Source organism: Corylus avellana, chromosome ca5, assembly GCF_901000735.1.
Source record: "Corylus avellana chromosome ca5, CavTom2PMs-1.0".
Classification (NCBI taxonomy): Eukaryota; Viridiplantae; Streptophyta; class Magnoliopsida; order Fagales; family Betulaceae; genus Corylus; species Corylus avellana.
Window position 1 is genome coordinate 22792604 of NC_081545.1, and position 16030 is coordinate 22808633.

The 16030-nt window shown below is 33.6% G+C and overlaps 1 protein-coding gene across 1 annotated transcript; it reads right to left on the minus strand.

The window, feature by feature from the left end:
- Nucleotides 1–1159: 1159 nt before the first annotated feature.
- On the minus strand, nt 1160–4374 carry LOC132181955 (cytokinin hydroxylase-like). The gene is made up of 4 exons (XM_059595171.1): nt 4086–4374; nt 3677–3906; nt 2573–3184; nt 1160–1597 (listed from the first exon to the last, which is right to left on the minus strand). The coding sequence occupies exons 1-4, from the start codon at nt 4372–4374 to the stop codon at nt 1160–1162; spliced, it is 1569 nt and encodes a 522-aa protein (XP_059451154.1).
- Between the last annotated feature and the right edge of the window lie 11656 nt (nt 4375–16030).

A 16030-nucleotide genomic window follows, 5' to 3' on the forward strand; every position in this document is an offset into this window, starting at 1 on the left:
AACTTTTGGAGAAGCTGAAGAGACTCAGAAACGGTCCCTACAAGAGTAGAACGACAAAAAAAAAAAAAAAAAAACCACACGAGGTACGACATGTACGTAGTGTGGCCCGAATCTGGATCTGGAAGCCTCCCATATGTTAAAAAGGGACACCACATGTAGATTCAGAGGCAGAAACTGGAGGAGAAAGACGAGGGAGTGCTGTAAATCTGACTTCTAAAACCAAAACAGAGGAGTAAAAAACAAAAAAAAAAAAACCCTAAAGGAAATGGTGAAAGGGAAAAACAAAGAAATAATGAGAGAGATAGTCAGAGATATGGAGATGGAGGCTTTTCAGAGAGGGGTATGGCATTCCAGTTTCAATCTGGACATATGATGCCTTCTTTTTGATATCAAAAAGGGCAATGACAACAGAAAAGAAAACTAGTAGAGTTTCTTTTTCTTTTATATGGTTGTATTGTATTATAATTAATGTGAAGAAGTCTGAAACAATGATTGCGGGTTTTCTTTGTAGATATCCGAATTCTTTGTTCTGATTATATCTACGACTTTTGTGGTTTTCTTTTCTGCATGTGTAGAAAACTAAAGATTCTGAGTTTGTTGGATGGCCTTCTCACTTTATTTTTTGGTATTCCTAGCTTTTATAATGTTCAAAAGAATCATCATAGGAAAGAACATATGCGGATAGATAATCCTATGCATTATTCGTACTAGGATCCACTCTGGATCTGACTTTCTATCCATTGAATTAATGCTGAAACTTGGATAATATTTTTATGGATGGGATCGAATTTAATTGAATCACAACTTGTTATTTGTTCCTGATTAATTAAGAATATGACGACAATGAAGGCAGACTAGCTGCTATATATTCTTAGCTAGGCTCTCTCCATTGTGTAGACTTAATTAATTAATTATAAGAATTAGCTCCTCCAATACGAGATCAAATAGCAGTTAACATATTGAGATGATTTTGGAGCCATAATTTTAATGGTAAATTAAGGAACACAGCCATCTATTATATATTTTCATTATACATCATGGAGCTAGCTATATAAATGAAAGATGATTAATATATTATTTCTCTACAAGCACGAAAAAGAAAAAAAGAAAAAAAAAAAAAAAGGAAAAAATATCCCTACTAGCTAGTACAATAGAATTACTAGTTGCTCTGAAGAGGTTGAACTATGAGAGGCAGCCCATACTGAGGCCTTAGAGAGAGCAAAATAGAAGGAGAATGAATATAAGTTGGGGAGAGGGTGAAGGAAAACTTAGAGAGAATTAGGGTTAACACAATCTTGTACTCCATGAACGTCAAGTTCCTGCCGATACACATTCTCCCTCCAAAACCAAAGGGCACATACCCCATCTTGTGCTTGCACCCGCCATAGATTCCGTCTTCTTTGAACCTCTCTGGCCGGAATTCATTCACGTCGTCGCCCCACAGCGCCGGGTCGTGATGCATGGCGACCACGTCGATCCACATGTTGGTGCCGTTAGGAATTGTTAGGTCATCTACTTGGATGTCTCCTCTTGCTTGCCTTTGCACGTTTGGTGCTGATGGGTACAGTCGAAGAACCTCATTCATTACCCATCCCATCTGCATCGTTAAATGCACATTCATTTGTAAGATTTTGACATAACAAACTAGTGTATTTGTCTTTATTTAATTAATAGACGGTTATATAATTATTATATAATTTAATAATAATAATAATAATAATAATAAAAATTAATTTTCGTTATCATGTCATTTGAATTATAAAACTAGCAGGTTGGTCTCAATCGGCTGTTATTGTGTGCTGTAGACGGCCCAACCAGACAAGGCAAAGTGTACTCAGCCTTGTGTGGCTTTATAGGAGTTTTTGCATAGTAAACCAATAGAGTGTTGCCAAATGTCATCGGAGGGAGTTTGTACTATCCCACAAGTGGTACTCTCAACTCTGTATAGATATGACGCTGACACCGTGACACGGGCCCTCCTTCTAGATTCCATCAAATACTGTAGATCACGCGCTTTGCCGCGTGTGGTAGCTAGCACTTCTTGGTCACCGTTGTTGACCAATGGGTGACCTTTTTTCCAAGGTCGGTAGTTGACACCAACTAGGGTAACGATCGACCGCCAAGGTAACAGTTCTTCGGAATTATTATTTTTTTAATTTTTTTTTTTTTTTTAATTTTTCAAGTTAAAATTCAAGGAAGAAAAATCTTATTGACTATGTCACCTGGCTACATTTCCATTCCGTAAACTAAAGTATTTAGTCAATTCTAATCCTTTTTTAAACTACAAATTCAATGAAGAATTTTCTAATGCATTCTTTTCTATTTTCTGATATCCTTGTCCCCCACTCCCAAGAAAAGATTGTACGTATATCGACTAATTAAGACCACATGCATCATGTTCACGACCACAAGAATCTATGCGATCTACACCTATAGTACAATGCATCGACATTTATTAGAATTTGAAGAATTTGTTAAATTATTATTTCTCTAATTTATATTATAACATGCTTTCACATGACATGTACAACCAAATCAAACATATAGTGTGTGAAAGAACGTATAATGTTACCTTCTTTAGTCCGGCAAGCTTGCTGACATCGATCTCCTTATCTTTAACAACTTCTCTAATCTCATCTCTCAACTGATGTTGCCAATCTTGATGGACAGCCAGAAGCAGTAAGGTCCATGTGATTGCCAATGCTGTCGTCTCATGGCCTCCAAAGAAGAAAGTCTTGCACTCATCGACGAGCTCCCGTGGTGTTAATGTCTTCACCGGCCGGCCGTCGACACGGCTCCCTTGAAGCAATAACCCTAGCAAGTCGTTTGAAGCAGGTTGTTCTTTAATCGTTTTTTGTCTGTCGGTTATGATTGACAAAAACAGCCCGTCGATTTCTTTTCCAAGCCTTTTGGCCTCTAGGGCTTTCTTAGGGCAGAAGAATTTGCTAAAAGGGACCCCTACGAAGCGGTTCGTTTGGAAGAGAGTAATTTGCAGCTTTCTTAATTTGTGGAAAACATTCCGGCCACTTTCGTTACTTACGCCACAGCTTGTCTTAGCAATGATCTCTCCAGCCGTTGTCGTGATTTCCCTCTCAATGTCAATCTCTGGTCTGCCGGAGTTGATGAGGGTAGACCACTTATCAAGCATTCTAGTGGTCGAGTCCACCATTATGGATGCCATAACCTAAAAAAATTAACAAGAAATACCCAATTTAGTGGGAAATTTAACAAGAAGGGAAATAAAATATGTAAAGATCAAATTTGAAATTAATGACTGATTTTTACCAGCACATTATATATATATGATGTATAACATTTCTCAATTTAAAATAAAGCATTCTAACAAAAGAAGTTAAGTATTTGAACCCTTACGTAAAAAAAGAAAATGGTTGAAAAATTGTTGTTTCTTTATGATTATACCATAATGATCATGAAGTTTAAAATTAGATTTTTAGAAAACCGCTAGATCTTTCTCCTTATTGGGTTAATGCGATGTAACACCTTTACGTACGGCAATTGTATTCAAAATTGTTGTACTTTTTTCCCTTTTCTATATTTTCCGACCAATTTACCGTCCATATTGATGCATGACAGATCTTTCTATATTTTCCGACCAATTTACGGTCCATATTGATGCATGAGAGATCTAGAGAGAGAGAGAGAGAGAGAGAGGGACCTTCAAGTTGGAGGGGTGGAATGCCGGAGTGATGACGTGGCGGTGGCGAACCCAGTCATCGCCTTCGGTCATAACCAGACCATTGCCAAACATGGCGTCTCTGTCATTTTTGAATACAGTGGGTTTCCCCCAGCTCCTTGCCATAACCTCCCCAGACATTTTCTTAAGGAACTCAGGATCCGCTACATATAAAAATGGCTCCGTGCCTAGCCAGTAGATGAATACTTTTCCTGCACCACAAAACACTTGGCATATTAAATTTATCATCTTTTCACGTCCTCCCTCTGCATGCTCTTTGTCTACCCTATACACAAAATCTAATGCATACTATATACTACCATGCATATCGTCATAATAAATCGCATATGAAATAAAAATATATAATATTTTAATTACCATAGGAGCTCACCGTGTGACTCTTGCCATTGTGCAAAGTAGGGGAAAACCATTGAGTGAATATCATGGGGGGACTTTGAAGATCCCAAAGAAGAATGTTCTCCTTTCTTCTTAGTCATCTCTCTACTATTACCCAGCGGAAAACTTGGAGTTGGGCCTTTAAACCCATTTCTCCGAAGCTTCTGATATCGCTGAGTTGGTGAAATCCAACAAGAATACAATATTTTCCATGACAAGAAGAGAAGCAGGACCACCATGGCTATGTTAAAAGCTTCAGAATAAAGGTCAAGAAACTGATCCATACTCTCTCTAGATGTCTAGATCTCTCTCTCTCTCTGTCTCTTTGGGGAAGCACAAATACTTGTTTATGTTGGTGGGTATAAAAAATATTAGGGAGTAGATCGAGTATTTATAGACGAGATCGAAAGATTCAGGTAATTCAAGAATGTCGGAACTTTGACCCGTTGTTTGAACATTTTTTAAGACCATGTTTTCGGTTTTTTTTTTTTTTTTTTTTAATAAAGAAAAAGTAGCTTTTTTTTTTTTTTTTTTTTTTTTTTCAACCGTTGTTTTTGGTTCGTACGATCCAAGTCCATCACGCCAAAGATGAGTTTCGCATTCTGTGTGGAAGCCGTCCTACCTTCCCACGGCATCGGCGAATGAGTCTTGTCCACGTCATTTGTTTTGACTGGCTCTTACTTTTTGTTTTGACACGTCATTACATGCGAACCACGAGAAAAAAAAGCCTACGGCGGGATTTCCTGGAAATTTAAAGTAATTAGACAATAGGATATTTAAATACCAATATCAATTGATTTCTTTGAAAGATAATTAACCTATCAAAGTAGCTAGATTTTACTCATTTTCAGTATGCATGGTTGATAAATAGGGTAATAACTGAAAAAGTATACTAAAAGTATTGATTAAATGATTAAATTTATATTTTTTAAAAAATGGTGATTTAATATAATATTAGAACGAGAAATCTTGAGTTCGAACATTGATTTCTTCATCTATCCTCATTTAAATTAAATATTTCATGTGTTAGATCCCACCTATTAAAAATGGAGTATAAACCTACTGACATCTTATGCTTTTTACAAAATTAAATGATCTACACAATTAGTTTTTATAATCTATTCCAAAGTAAAATGACGACTTTTCTATCAATTTCTTATGATGTTTGCTACATGCATGATTCTACATATATAATCCACTATGACGTATTTGTCTAAAAATTTACTCAATTTTCTTAAATTAATGAAGGACAAAAATTTCATTCAATGTGGTTTGGAGGAAATTTACTCCAACTCATTTTAATAAATGCCAAGTCTCTTCTAACATTTGAGAGGCACATATTTTTTTTTTAACATTTTTAGTAGTCATTTATTACCCTTCTAATGCTAGCTTCATTTCCTCCCCTCGTCCCTCTCCCATCTTTCCACATTTAAAATCACAATTGGATATGTGGGGCAATATGAGTCCTCATACATTGGTAACATAAATTCAATGGTGATTTTGAAAGGCGGAATGATGGAAAAAGAATGTGAGAATTAGAGGTGTCAACCCGGTCCAGTTTCCCGGTTTTTAGCCAAAACTGGGACCGAAACCGAGGTACCCCGGTTCTTGGATTTAGGAAACCGGAACCGGGAACCGGGTCCCTGTTAACCGAGGTCCCGGTTACCGGCCGGTTCCTGTTTTTACCCGGTTCGGTAACCGGTTTTTTAAAAAAATAATTTTTTTTTTTTTATTTTTTATTTTTTTAAAAAAAAAACCTCATGAGAAAATTATTTTCTGAAATGAAACCTCATGAAAAAATCATAAGGTTTCATTTCAAAACCATTTAATCACCTTAATATCAAATTGATAAATACCCAAAACTTAAAGGAAAGAGAAATTTACCTTTGAAGAACTGTCAATCCATTCAACCAAACTCACTGATAAAACTCACCAAGAAAATTATCAGCCACAAAAAGCAAATCTTCCAAAAAATGAAGCACACAAAAGCAAATTAACCAAAAAAAAATCCATAGCATATACAAAAAGTGGAGAAGAATAAGAGAAACGGAGAAAAGATGAGAAGAAGAGGGAGAAGAGAAGAAAATGGAAAAAGAAAAAATGAGGAGAGAGAGGAGGCTCTCGGAGGATGAAAAGGAAGAAAAAAAAAAGAAAAAAAAAAAGGAAAATAGATATGACGAGAAGACACAAATAACCCTCTTAATTTAACTATGATAAAGAAAGAATAAGGCCTAACCGTAAATCTACACCATCATACAAAAAGTAAGTGAGGTGAAATACTCAAAAACCCGGTCAAACTAATTCAAATTCATTATATCCTTACCTTTGCGTATTTAAAAGACAAAATAACCCAAAATCAAATTCATTATTTCCTTACTAATTAAACTGGGTGAGCTTAATACCAAATGACAAAATAATAATTTGGCGCTATCAAAGAAAAATCACTGTTATAGAGACATTAGCTCTTTTGTATATTATATATATTAAAAAAATTATTATTATATATAAATGCACCCGGTTCCAGTTTTCCAGTTTTTACCGGGTGCCCAAAACCGGGACCGGAACCTGGGTCCCCGGTTTTTGGTTTTTTTTGCAACCGGAACCGGCTCTCCAGTTTCCGGTTTTCCGGTACCGGTTCCGGTTCCCCGGTAATTTTTGACACCCCTAGCGAGAATGATGTATAGCACTTCTCGAACCCAAACATTGATTTTTAAGGAGCTCAAACATGCATGTTAAATGACACTTGACAATTATTAGAGTGAGTAGAAGGATTTTTTTTCAAACCAATTTAGAAAAAATTTGTGTCCATTAATGAATTTGGATGCAGCAGGATCTAGTCTCTTCATGCAATATATATTGAAGTAGCTGATTTGATAATTTTATTGAATTATATAAGTGATTTTAGAAAAATTTTAAATTAATTAATCATTTTAAAAATAACGTATATGTGAATAACATTTTTTCTAGATGTGACTAACATTCTTTTTTTTAGATTGTGTTGCTTATGCAGTGACTTGTTATCATTCTTGCCATATGACTTTTGGGGCCACTATGATCTGTACTTTCAAATTTGTGTCCATTAATGAATTTGGATGCAGCATGATCTAATCTCTTCATGCAATAGATATTGAAGTAGCTGATTTGATAATTTTATTGAATTATATAAGTGATTTTAGGAAATTTTTAAATTAATTAGTTCTTTCAAACGTAAATGTCACTAATGTTTTTTTCTTTCTTTTTTTTTTTTTTTTTTTTTCTGAATTGTGTTGCGTATGCAGTGACTTGTTATCGTTCTTGCCATATGACTTATGGGGCCACCATGATCTCTACTTTCAAATCCATACCAAAATGATCAAATTAATACCATATTTTAAATCCCATTATGCTTTGTCACGTCAACTATGACACAAGATTAATAGTGGAAAAGATAAAAGTGAATAATTTTGGCCGAATGGGGCAGCAAAGATCAATCTCGCTTGTTCGTGTTAATCTTATATATATATATATAACTACAAAATTAAGCTTTAATCTTTTATATATATATATATATATATATATATATATATATAAAAGATTAAAGCTTAATTTTGTAGTTATAGACTTATAGTGTTATAGGCAGCAAAGATCCTGCCTTAATTAGTGGCGGCGCTACCAACCCTAAAAGAAAAGCCAAAATGAGATGCACATTCTAATCGAGACCGAGAGGCTCGGTAATAGTTAATAACATAATTATTAGTTAATGAAGTAAATTTAAAATTAAACAGGAAAAAAAAAAAGTAATACTTTATATTTGTAAATTTAGCTCTTTAACTAAAACTTATATTAGTTTTAAATAATACTTTTGATCAAAAGAAAAGAAAAATATAAATTGATATTAATTATAATTTTAGGTGATAAAGTTTTAATATATGGAAGCATATCATTTATCACATGAAAAAGCTAATACTTTTAAGTAATTATAAAGTTTCGGCATGTCTAGGTGAGGCCAACGTACCGTGGGTTGCCAATATCAAAGCATGCATGGAAAAAACTACATGTATGAAGGATATTCAAACTAGTGCATGGTAATTAACCTCCATGAAATCATCCTCATTTATTTTGCTTTCATACAATAGAAATCCTCATTTAATTTGTATTTCTAGTATTTCCATCATAATAAAACCCTCCTTATTATAAATCAATTTATCAATATTGGGAGCGGCTCCTTGCCCACTGGGGAGCATTAAGAGACTCTTAATCAGCGTGTCCTGTCTGACAGCACGATCCTAGTCATCAAACGTCTCATTCAAATTAAGCATGATGTCTGAAGCGAGTAACATCTTTTGCATGTGATGTTGTAGTATATTTGACAAAGATGTCAAAATGTTACACTTGGCCATCTTATTGGACTTATTCCAACAATCATATTGCTGCTTGTCCTGGACTCTTGAGAGGCATCTAGAGTTGGAAACTCAGCACATGGTTAAGTAGCACAAACTTGTGCCCTTCAGTCATCAACACAATATACATATTACGCTTCCCACCCATTCCCACCCACATAATTTGATCCAGTCAATTTGTTATAATTCAAAAAACTGGGAAAATGGCTAAAAAATGATGATATTTTTAATATGAAAAATAAACAAGAACATGATTAAGGCATTTAAATTTTGAAAAGAAGAAATATAATATAGAACCCACAAACCATAAAATATAGTATGCAAGTTATCTCCCATCAAAGTTCCATTCAAAGTAGGAATCCTAATCTCGTTATGACTATTTGAAATAGGAGTCCAATTCTCGATAGAAATCCTAGCCAAAAAAGGAGTTCTAGACTTTGTTTGGAAAACCCCTTGTCCCTAGATACAATAGCTGATTTGATTAATGTAGAAAAAAGTAAGAATATTTGGTATAAAAAAAAAAAAAAAAAAAAAAAAAGTAAAAAAGTGATATGGAAAAGTGAAAAGGTTTTATTTTGTAGTGATTTTTTATTTAAATAGAAGTAAAAAGTAAATGATGTGATATAAAAAGTGAAAAAAAAAAAAAAAAAAAGTAATGTGATATTAAAAGTGAAAAAAAAGTAAGAATGTTTTGATGTTGATTTTTTTTTTTAAAAAAAAAAATGAAGTGAATATTATTGAGGGGAGGGGAAGGGGTTTACCAAACAGAGCCCTAATCTTGGTAGGAATCCTAGTCACGCAAGGAATCTTTGTTAGACCTCGACTTTAGAATTCTAATCATCTGTAATCGTTATCTAACTAGCATTGAGTATTCAAATCATATTAGAATACCTAATTAATTAACTAACTATAATACCCTGATTTTTACCCATTAGAGTTAAGGGCATCCTGATTCGAAGTTAAGGAGGATGTGATATCTTGCTAAAGTTAGACCCATAATTGGGGACTAAAGATGATGGATGGAAATATTATGGAGAGAATAGCTTGCCAAGATCAAAGCCTATCAATAGAAAATAAATTGAACCATTTTGGCCAAATAGGGAACTTTTTTAAGGTATGATAAAATAATGACAAATGAACAGTTTAAAGGCAGTTTCCTGATTTTTTGATACATGAGGAGGGATTTATGATTTTTTATAAGGTGCATAGGTCAAAACAAGATTTTCCACTACACAGGGAAGTGAACTTTCAAGGAGATTTAGTTTCAAATGTTTTCATCTTTTAATTTATTTTTGGATATGTTACGTGTCTGTAGATAAGGAAAATTTTAAGACAAATTTCATATCAATTGAAGTTAGACGTTATGGTCCTCAAAAGCTCGAAAAATCAAATTGTTTGATAGTCTTTATGTCCGAATTTCGTGGAATTATTTAATGTTGTTTACCAAAATACCCAAAGAAGTTTTCATGAGTTAAGAATGCTCGAATTAGATGTAATACCCGAGTAAAATCAATTAATTGATAATTGACTACATTGTTCATCTCCCAGTCTTATTCCACGACGAACAAAACTCAAGAATCTCATCCTCTCAAAACAGAGCCTGTAGTGGAAGAATTTCACTTATAAGCAGATATGACTATAATTTAAACCCACAATCAATAAATGAGTGAAACTTAAAGAATTATAACATAGATCAACTCCCAAATGTCGCGGTCAAAGACCAATTATCAAATAAGTTACGTACCAAGTCTAACTATTATGAAAATATAGTTAAAGTCTACACTTAACAAGGTACATCATAAAAATGATCTCAATTATATCCTATCGGGTGGCTCCATTGGCATCCCACATAAACTTGAGCCACACGAGATCTAAGTTCTCAAAAATGATTTAGATCAAGTCATTCACAATAATCGGATGCCTCCCAAGATCCATCTTATTCTAAAATATCTATAATAATACATATACACGTATAGGGGAAAAAGATACAAGAGTAAGCCTCACGATTTAGTGAGTATAAATGCAAATGACGTACACGTCATTATATAATAAACTCAGTTGTTTATAAATCACATACAGTAGTATAAGGTCATAATTCATCATATGACCATGGATATTGTATAGATAAAGTACATGCTGTAATATGAAAATCATGTCATAGATCAATTCCATATGGTCTACTTCAAATATTACCCATTTTTAGCAAAGTTGGCGCTGATAAGTGTCAAATGTTGCATATTTGGACCCCTTTATTTACATTAGTTAATCCTTTAGCTGTGTCGTTATTTAATATTTTGTGTTAGTTGTGTGTTTTTAGTGTTTTGTAGGTCATTAAAGAAAAACTACAGCTTTAAAGGGAAAAATGCAAAGTTTGGAAGAAAGCATATTTTGAGAAGACCTAGATGATGTGGTTAAGTTTAACCAAATCCAAGAAAAAGGTTAAACCAGATTAAATTGGATAAAATATCAGATTGGATAAGATTTCGGATCGCGTTCAAATTCAGATTCAGTACATGTCTTAGTATTGTGACCCTAACGTTTCGCTCAAATATTGGATTGAAGTGATTCAAGTGGCATTAGAAAGCTAACGCAAAATACTACAATTCATTATGAAATAGGATTTTCCTAATTCGGAAGGTTACTATGCCAAAATTACCCCGCAATTAAAGAACACAAATCTGGACGAATCCTATTCTGATTTCAGACTTCTATTTTGACTGAGAGACAAACTTCCGAATTATCTAGGTTTAATAGGGCTTCTTGGACTTTTCTAAGCCTATAAATAGACTTATTTGCATTCAAGAAAATGGATACAAATCCAGAGAGCAAAATTCTAGAACTTTTCTCTTTAGTTTAGTTTTTCTTTAGGTTTAGGTTTAGGTTTAGATTTTATTTTTATGTGGAGCTAAATTCCCAACTAAGGTTGGAGATAAAGCCTCACTGATGAAAAACGACATCACTTTTATGTAAGTCTTTATTTATCCGATTTTATTGAGTTTTATATTTCAATTGTTTTACTTCTAATCAATGTGTGGAGTGATTCTTAGATATCTCTTGTGATTCAAGGATACATGTAATGATTTGAGATAATTTTATATGATTGATTGCTTGGTTTTTAACTCATAAAAATTGGATATCCCTTGTGATTTGTTCTACGGATACATCTGGTGTTTCAATTGAATTTGGATTCCTTTTGTGATTTGGTCAATGAATGGATACATATGATGATTTTGATTAATTCTTTGAAGCATAGTAAAACATACATAAGATTTAAATTGTGAGAACTTCGGATAAATATTGATGAACATGGAGTATGTTGTTATGATTCGGTGAGTATGGATTCCTAAACCTTAGTCTTTACCTTTTGTTTTATTTAATTTAGTTTATGTTTATCCTTTAATTTTCAAAAATCAAAATTCAAACTTTTTTTGGAACTAGGTTAGGATTTAAATTAGTTTAGATTTAAATTACTCTTTCAAAAATACAATTCTCTATGGGTTCGACTTCGCACTTGCAATCCATTATATTGCAATTGATTCGTGCACTTGCAAGTTAAATAAATTTGCACAACAGACGCTGTCTCGAGGAACCTGTAAGACAATATTGATGCTCCCGCTATTGTATGCTACCGTCCATACACTAGTAACCCAACCGAGTCTAACTTCAGGTAGCCCACATTACTAATGATGTACATCTATATAATAATCACCAATCAAATATGGTTGCGTTGGTTACCAATAACCATAGGATTTAATAGGGGTGTATAACCGCCCCGCAACCGCTAACCGCAAAACCGCTTTGGTTGGCAGTTATAAAAAATCGCTAACCACCTAGGGCGGGACGGTTAAGGTAGAGAAAAATGGTTAACAACCGCTAACTGCCTACCCTTATATATAATAATATAAATACATTTTTATATTGAAAATATAACATTAAAACACACCGTTTTGGTCTTAAACACCAAAATTGTGTCATTTTGATTACAAGTTAGGGATAAGATTTCATCATATTCATTGTTTTTAGAAGACTTTGACCCAAAATTATTTAAATAAGCCCAAAAAATAGACACAATGAAGGCCAAAAATACATCAAAAAGCTCAAAAGCCCATATAAAAAAAAGCGGTTATAAAATGTAGGTTATTGATTTGAATAACCGCTAATTGCCGGTTATAAAATAATCACTAACCGCCTAAGAAAAGCGGTTGCAGTTATTAAAATCCAATAACAGCTTTAGGCGATTGCTGTTAGCGGTTTTAGCCAATAACTGCTAACCGCAACTGCTTGTACACCCCTAGGATATAAGCTCATATAAACATAAGCATCTTTTTGACCATATGGTTAACTTTTATAGTAAGTCCATGGTCGTTATCCCCCACGTACCAATGTACCATGTCATAAGATGCAATTTAGTCATTCCGTCTTTTACATGCATTCTTTGACAAATCTCATCATTTTCATTATCTTACTTAATCAACATACATTTTCATAAAAATAGAGTTCACAGTATCCATGTGAGTTTGTATTGACTTGTCTCGTATGGAGCTTCCTTAAAGTCCTCTATAGGTTTCACACCCTCGTAATCTGAGAAAATGCCTATTATTAGTTCTAAACCCAAATTAAAACAAGACATAGACCTAAACGTGTTCAAACTAGACTTTCTACATAACAATTGAATGTTTGGACAGTGGGACTTGAACATTCGATCATGACATCAAATAGTTGGACAAAAAGGGTCGAATGTTTGGTGTTGGGTCACAATTGAATGTTTAGTCACAATCACATCGATTGCAGAAGTTAAGGTTTGGGTAAGTTAAAGCTTCGTCAACTAAGCTAGGGTTCTTGGTCAACTGAGGTAGGTCAATAAGGTGGTAGTATGAGGTGGCAAGACACATGGCCAAACTTGGTCTTGAAGCTTTGGGTGCCACGTGTCTCGGTTGATCGAGCACGTGGGGATCAACTATGACAACTGACATTTGGATAAGACAGACACAAATGAACAATAGAGACATGGCATGATTTGATTGCACCAACACATAAATGGCTCGGTTGACTGAGCACAATATCTTGGTCAACTGAGATCTAGAGGTTTATTAAAATTAAGCTGAGAGCTCAACCATAATTCCTCGTAACAAAATCTTCTAAATCTCTCTCAAGTTTGTGATTTTGCTAATTTAAGTGTGTGAGGGAGAGCTTTCGAGTATTAAAGTACTATGGAAGTATTTTCTCGATTTGGGAAGTTTCACGCTATCAAACCAGAGATTTTAGGCTAAAATTTTGAAAACTCTACCTTTTGTTTATTCAACTAGGCAAGTTATAAATACTCTATTATAATGCCCAAGTAGAGTGCACATAGCTAGTGAGTTTATAGTGCAATTTTAATGCCCGAATAATAATAAGCACATAGTTAAATATTATTATAATATGTTTGTAATGCTTGTTTAAACTTATACATGGAAATGATACATTGTAAGTATGATGCTCAAGTAGAATTATAATACTTACATAGATAGTTAACCTAATCAAATTAGGAAACTACATTCCAATCACATATGGAATTTTATCTTGTCTTAGGTTTGAAAGTCCAACTCCAATTCCCACTAGGAATTGAAATTCATCAACCCTAAACCATTTATGAAAATTTTTTTTAAAAAAATTGTAATTCTCATTAAAAAAAAAAAAAAAATTAGGAATAGGGTTAGGGTTTTTTGAAAACCCTAAAACCGAGACCATATGATAGCTGCCACCCACCTATGTGGTGTGGCTACCTTACAATTGCGGAGCCACTTTAGGACCTGTAGGTGCTATGGCCCCTACAAAGTGTTTTAAAAAATTCTATAAGGAAGATTTTCAAATGGCCCATGCACATGTTGTACAAGTAGAGTGTGTTTTTAGACCCTATGGTGGTTTGCGTAAGCTATTTGAATGGTGATTCGTTAGACATTATTGTTTGAAAGTTTTGAGGTGAGCTTGAGGTTTATCTTATGCTCTTCTTCTTCTCACCTTATTACTCAAATTACTTATCCAAAACTAAAAGAACTCTAACCTTTGAGCAAAATCCTACATTGCAAAGGGAATTATATAGTAAGGACTTTCAGTCCTAAGTATAAAATTCCATATATATATTACTAAAGAGTGAGACAGAAAAATGGTTTTCTAAGTATCTAAGTTATCTTGAGAGTTTTAAAATGGACAGAACTATACATAATATTACATAATGAGCCTCATCTATTTGTTTCTTCAAATTATTTTTTAAAATAAAATATGCAAATATGTTGTCTTGTATTTATTTTTGTGTATATAGACAGCAACTTTAGATGAGCCTGAACCTTATAGTAATATAGTTAATAATGGTGTGGCCTTCGTGCCATATACAACTCTTTTATAACTTTTGACACTTGTTAGCATATAATTGGAGTCAAAAGTTATAAGCATTTAACATGCTTGAATCACATGCTGACACGTAATAATTTTCACGTGCTTCGGCCCTACAATTATAATTTTCTGGCTCCACCACTTCTACCTTAGGCTTTGCCCAAAAGGGTGGTGATAGCCCCTTAGACTATAATAAGGAAAGAGTCTAACTCTTTATTAAACAATAAAATCTACGAATATATAGTTTTGGACAAAGTTTTCCTTTAAACTGGGTTGGATGAATTTCCTTCAACCTACTCTATAAAAGTGACATGTGTTTTTTTTTTTTTTTTTAATAACATGTGAGATGCACATGAGTTTTTAATAAAATTTATTGCAACTTTATCATTGTGCGCTATTAAAAAAAATGTGAGATGCACATGTTCAAGGGACACATGTCACTTTTATAAAATAGATTGAAGAAAATTCAATCAACCCAATTTGAAAGAAAATTTTGTCCATTTGAACTATAACATGACACTAGATAATATCAAATAATTATGATCACATGACAATCCCAAGATCTCAGTGGGATCATGTTATGGGTGCCATGTCAGCTCAATTCGCAACAAAATTTAAGTGGTGATTTAATAACTAATATTTAGTGTTATATTATCTAATTATATGAGAAGAAATTAAACTAATTAAAGAGCATTAGTGTTGTGCAATGTGCATCATGTGGCTCCACTGCAAAAGGGTGACATTCTGATCACATGCGTTCCGACGAACCACCGTGAAATGAAATGGAATGATACGTGACTTTACCATAATATTACGTGATACGAGCCTTATTATTCCAAGCTACTTGCCATCCAGCGGCTAACTGTCTGTCTTCTTTGACTCAACTTTATTCTAATTAAATATTTGCTCATCTGAATCCGTGCTGGTATAAAGTCATAAGATTGCAGCTGTGTGAGCAATTTATATACTTAATATATATAAATGGGTCAAATAATTAAACGTTCCAAATCGCGTTAAGCCCATGCACCAGGTAAGTTCCACCTCTATAGACTATATGTCATCAGTGTTTTCTGCTTTCATTGTCGAGGAAATTAAGCTTAATACCGGGAAAGTAGAAAAAATAAATAAAACAAAGACATTTATATCACATTACTTATATATATTTATGGCGAGTAATGTTTTGGTATTT

What these genes read in the sequence shown, in the direction of transcription:
- LOC132181955 (XM_059595171.1), bottom strand. Translation starts at nt 4,374, where the DNA reads ATGGATCAGTTTCTTGACCTTTATTCTGAAGCTTTTAACATAGCCATG. An exon ending in TCCACCCCTCCAACTTGAAG is followed by an intron (nt 3,185 to 3,676) that starts GTCCCTCTCTCT and finishes TAATTTTTTTAG; the next exon opens with GTTATGGCATCCATAATGGT. An exon ending in AGCTTGCCGGACTAAAGAAG is followed by an intron (nt 1,598 to 2,572) that starts GTAACATTATAC and finishes TTAACGATGCAG; the next exon opens with ATGGGATGGGTAATGAATGA.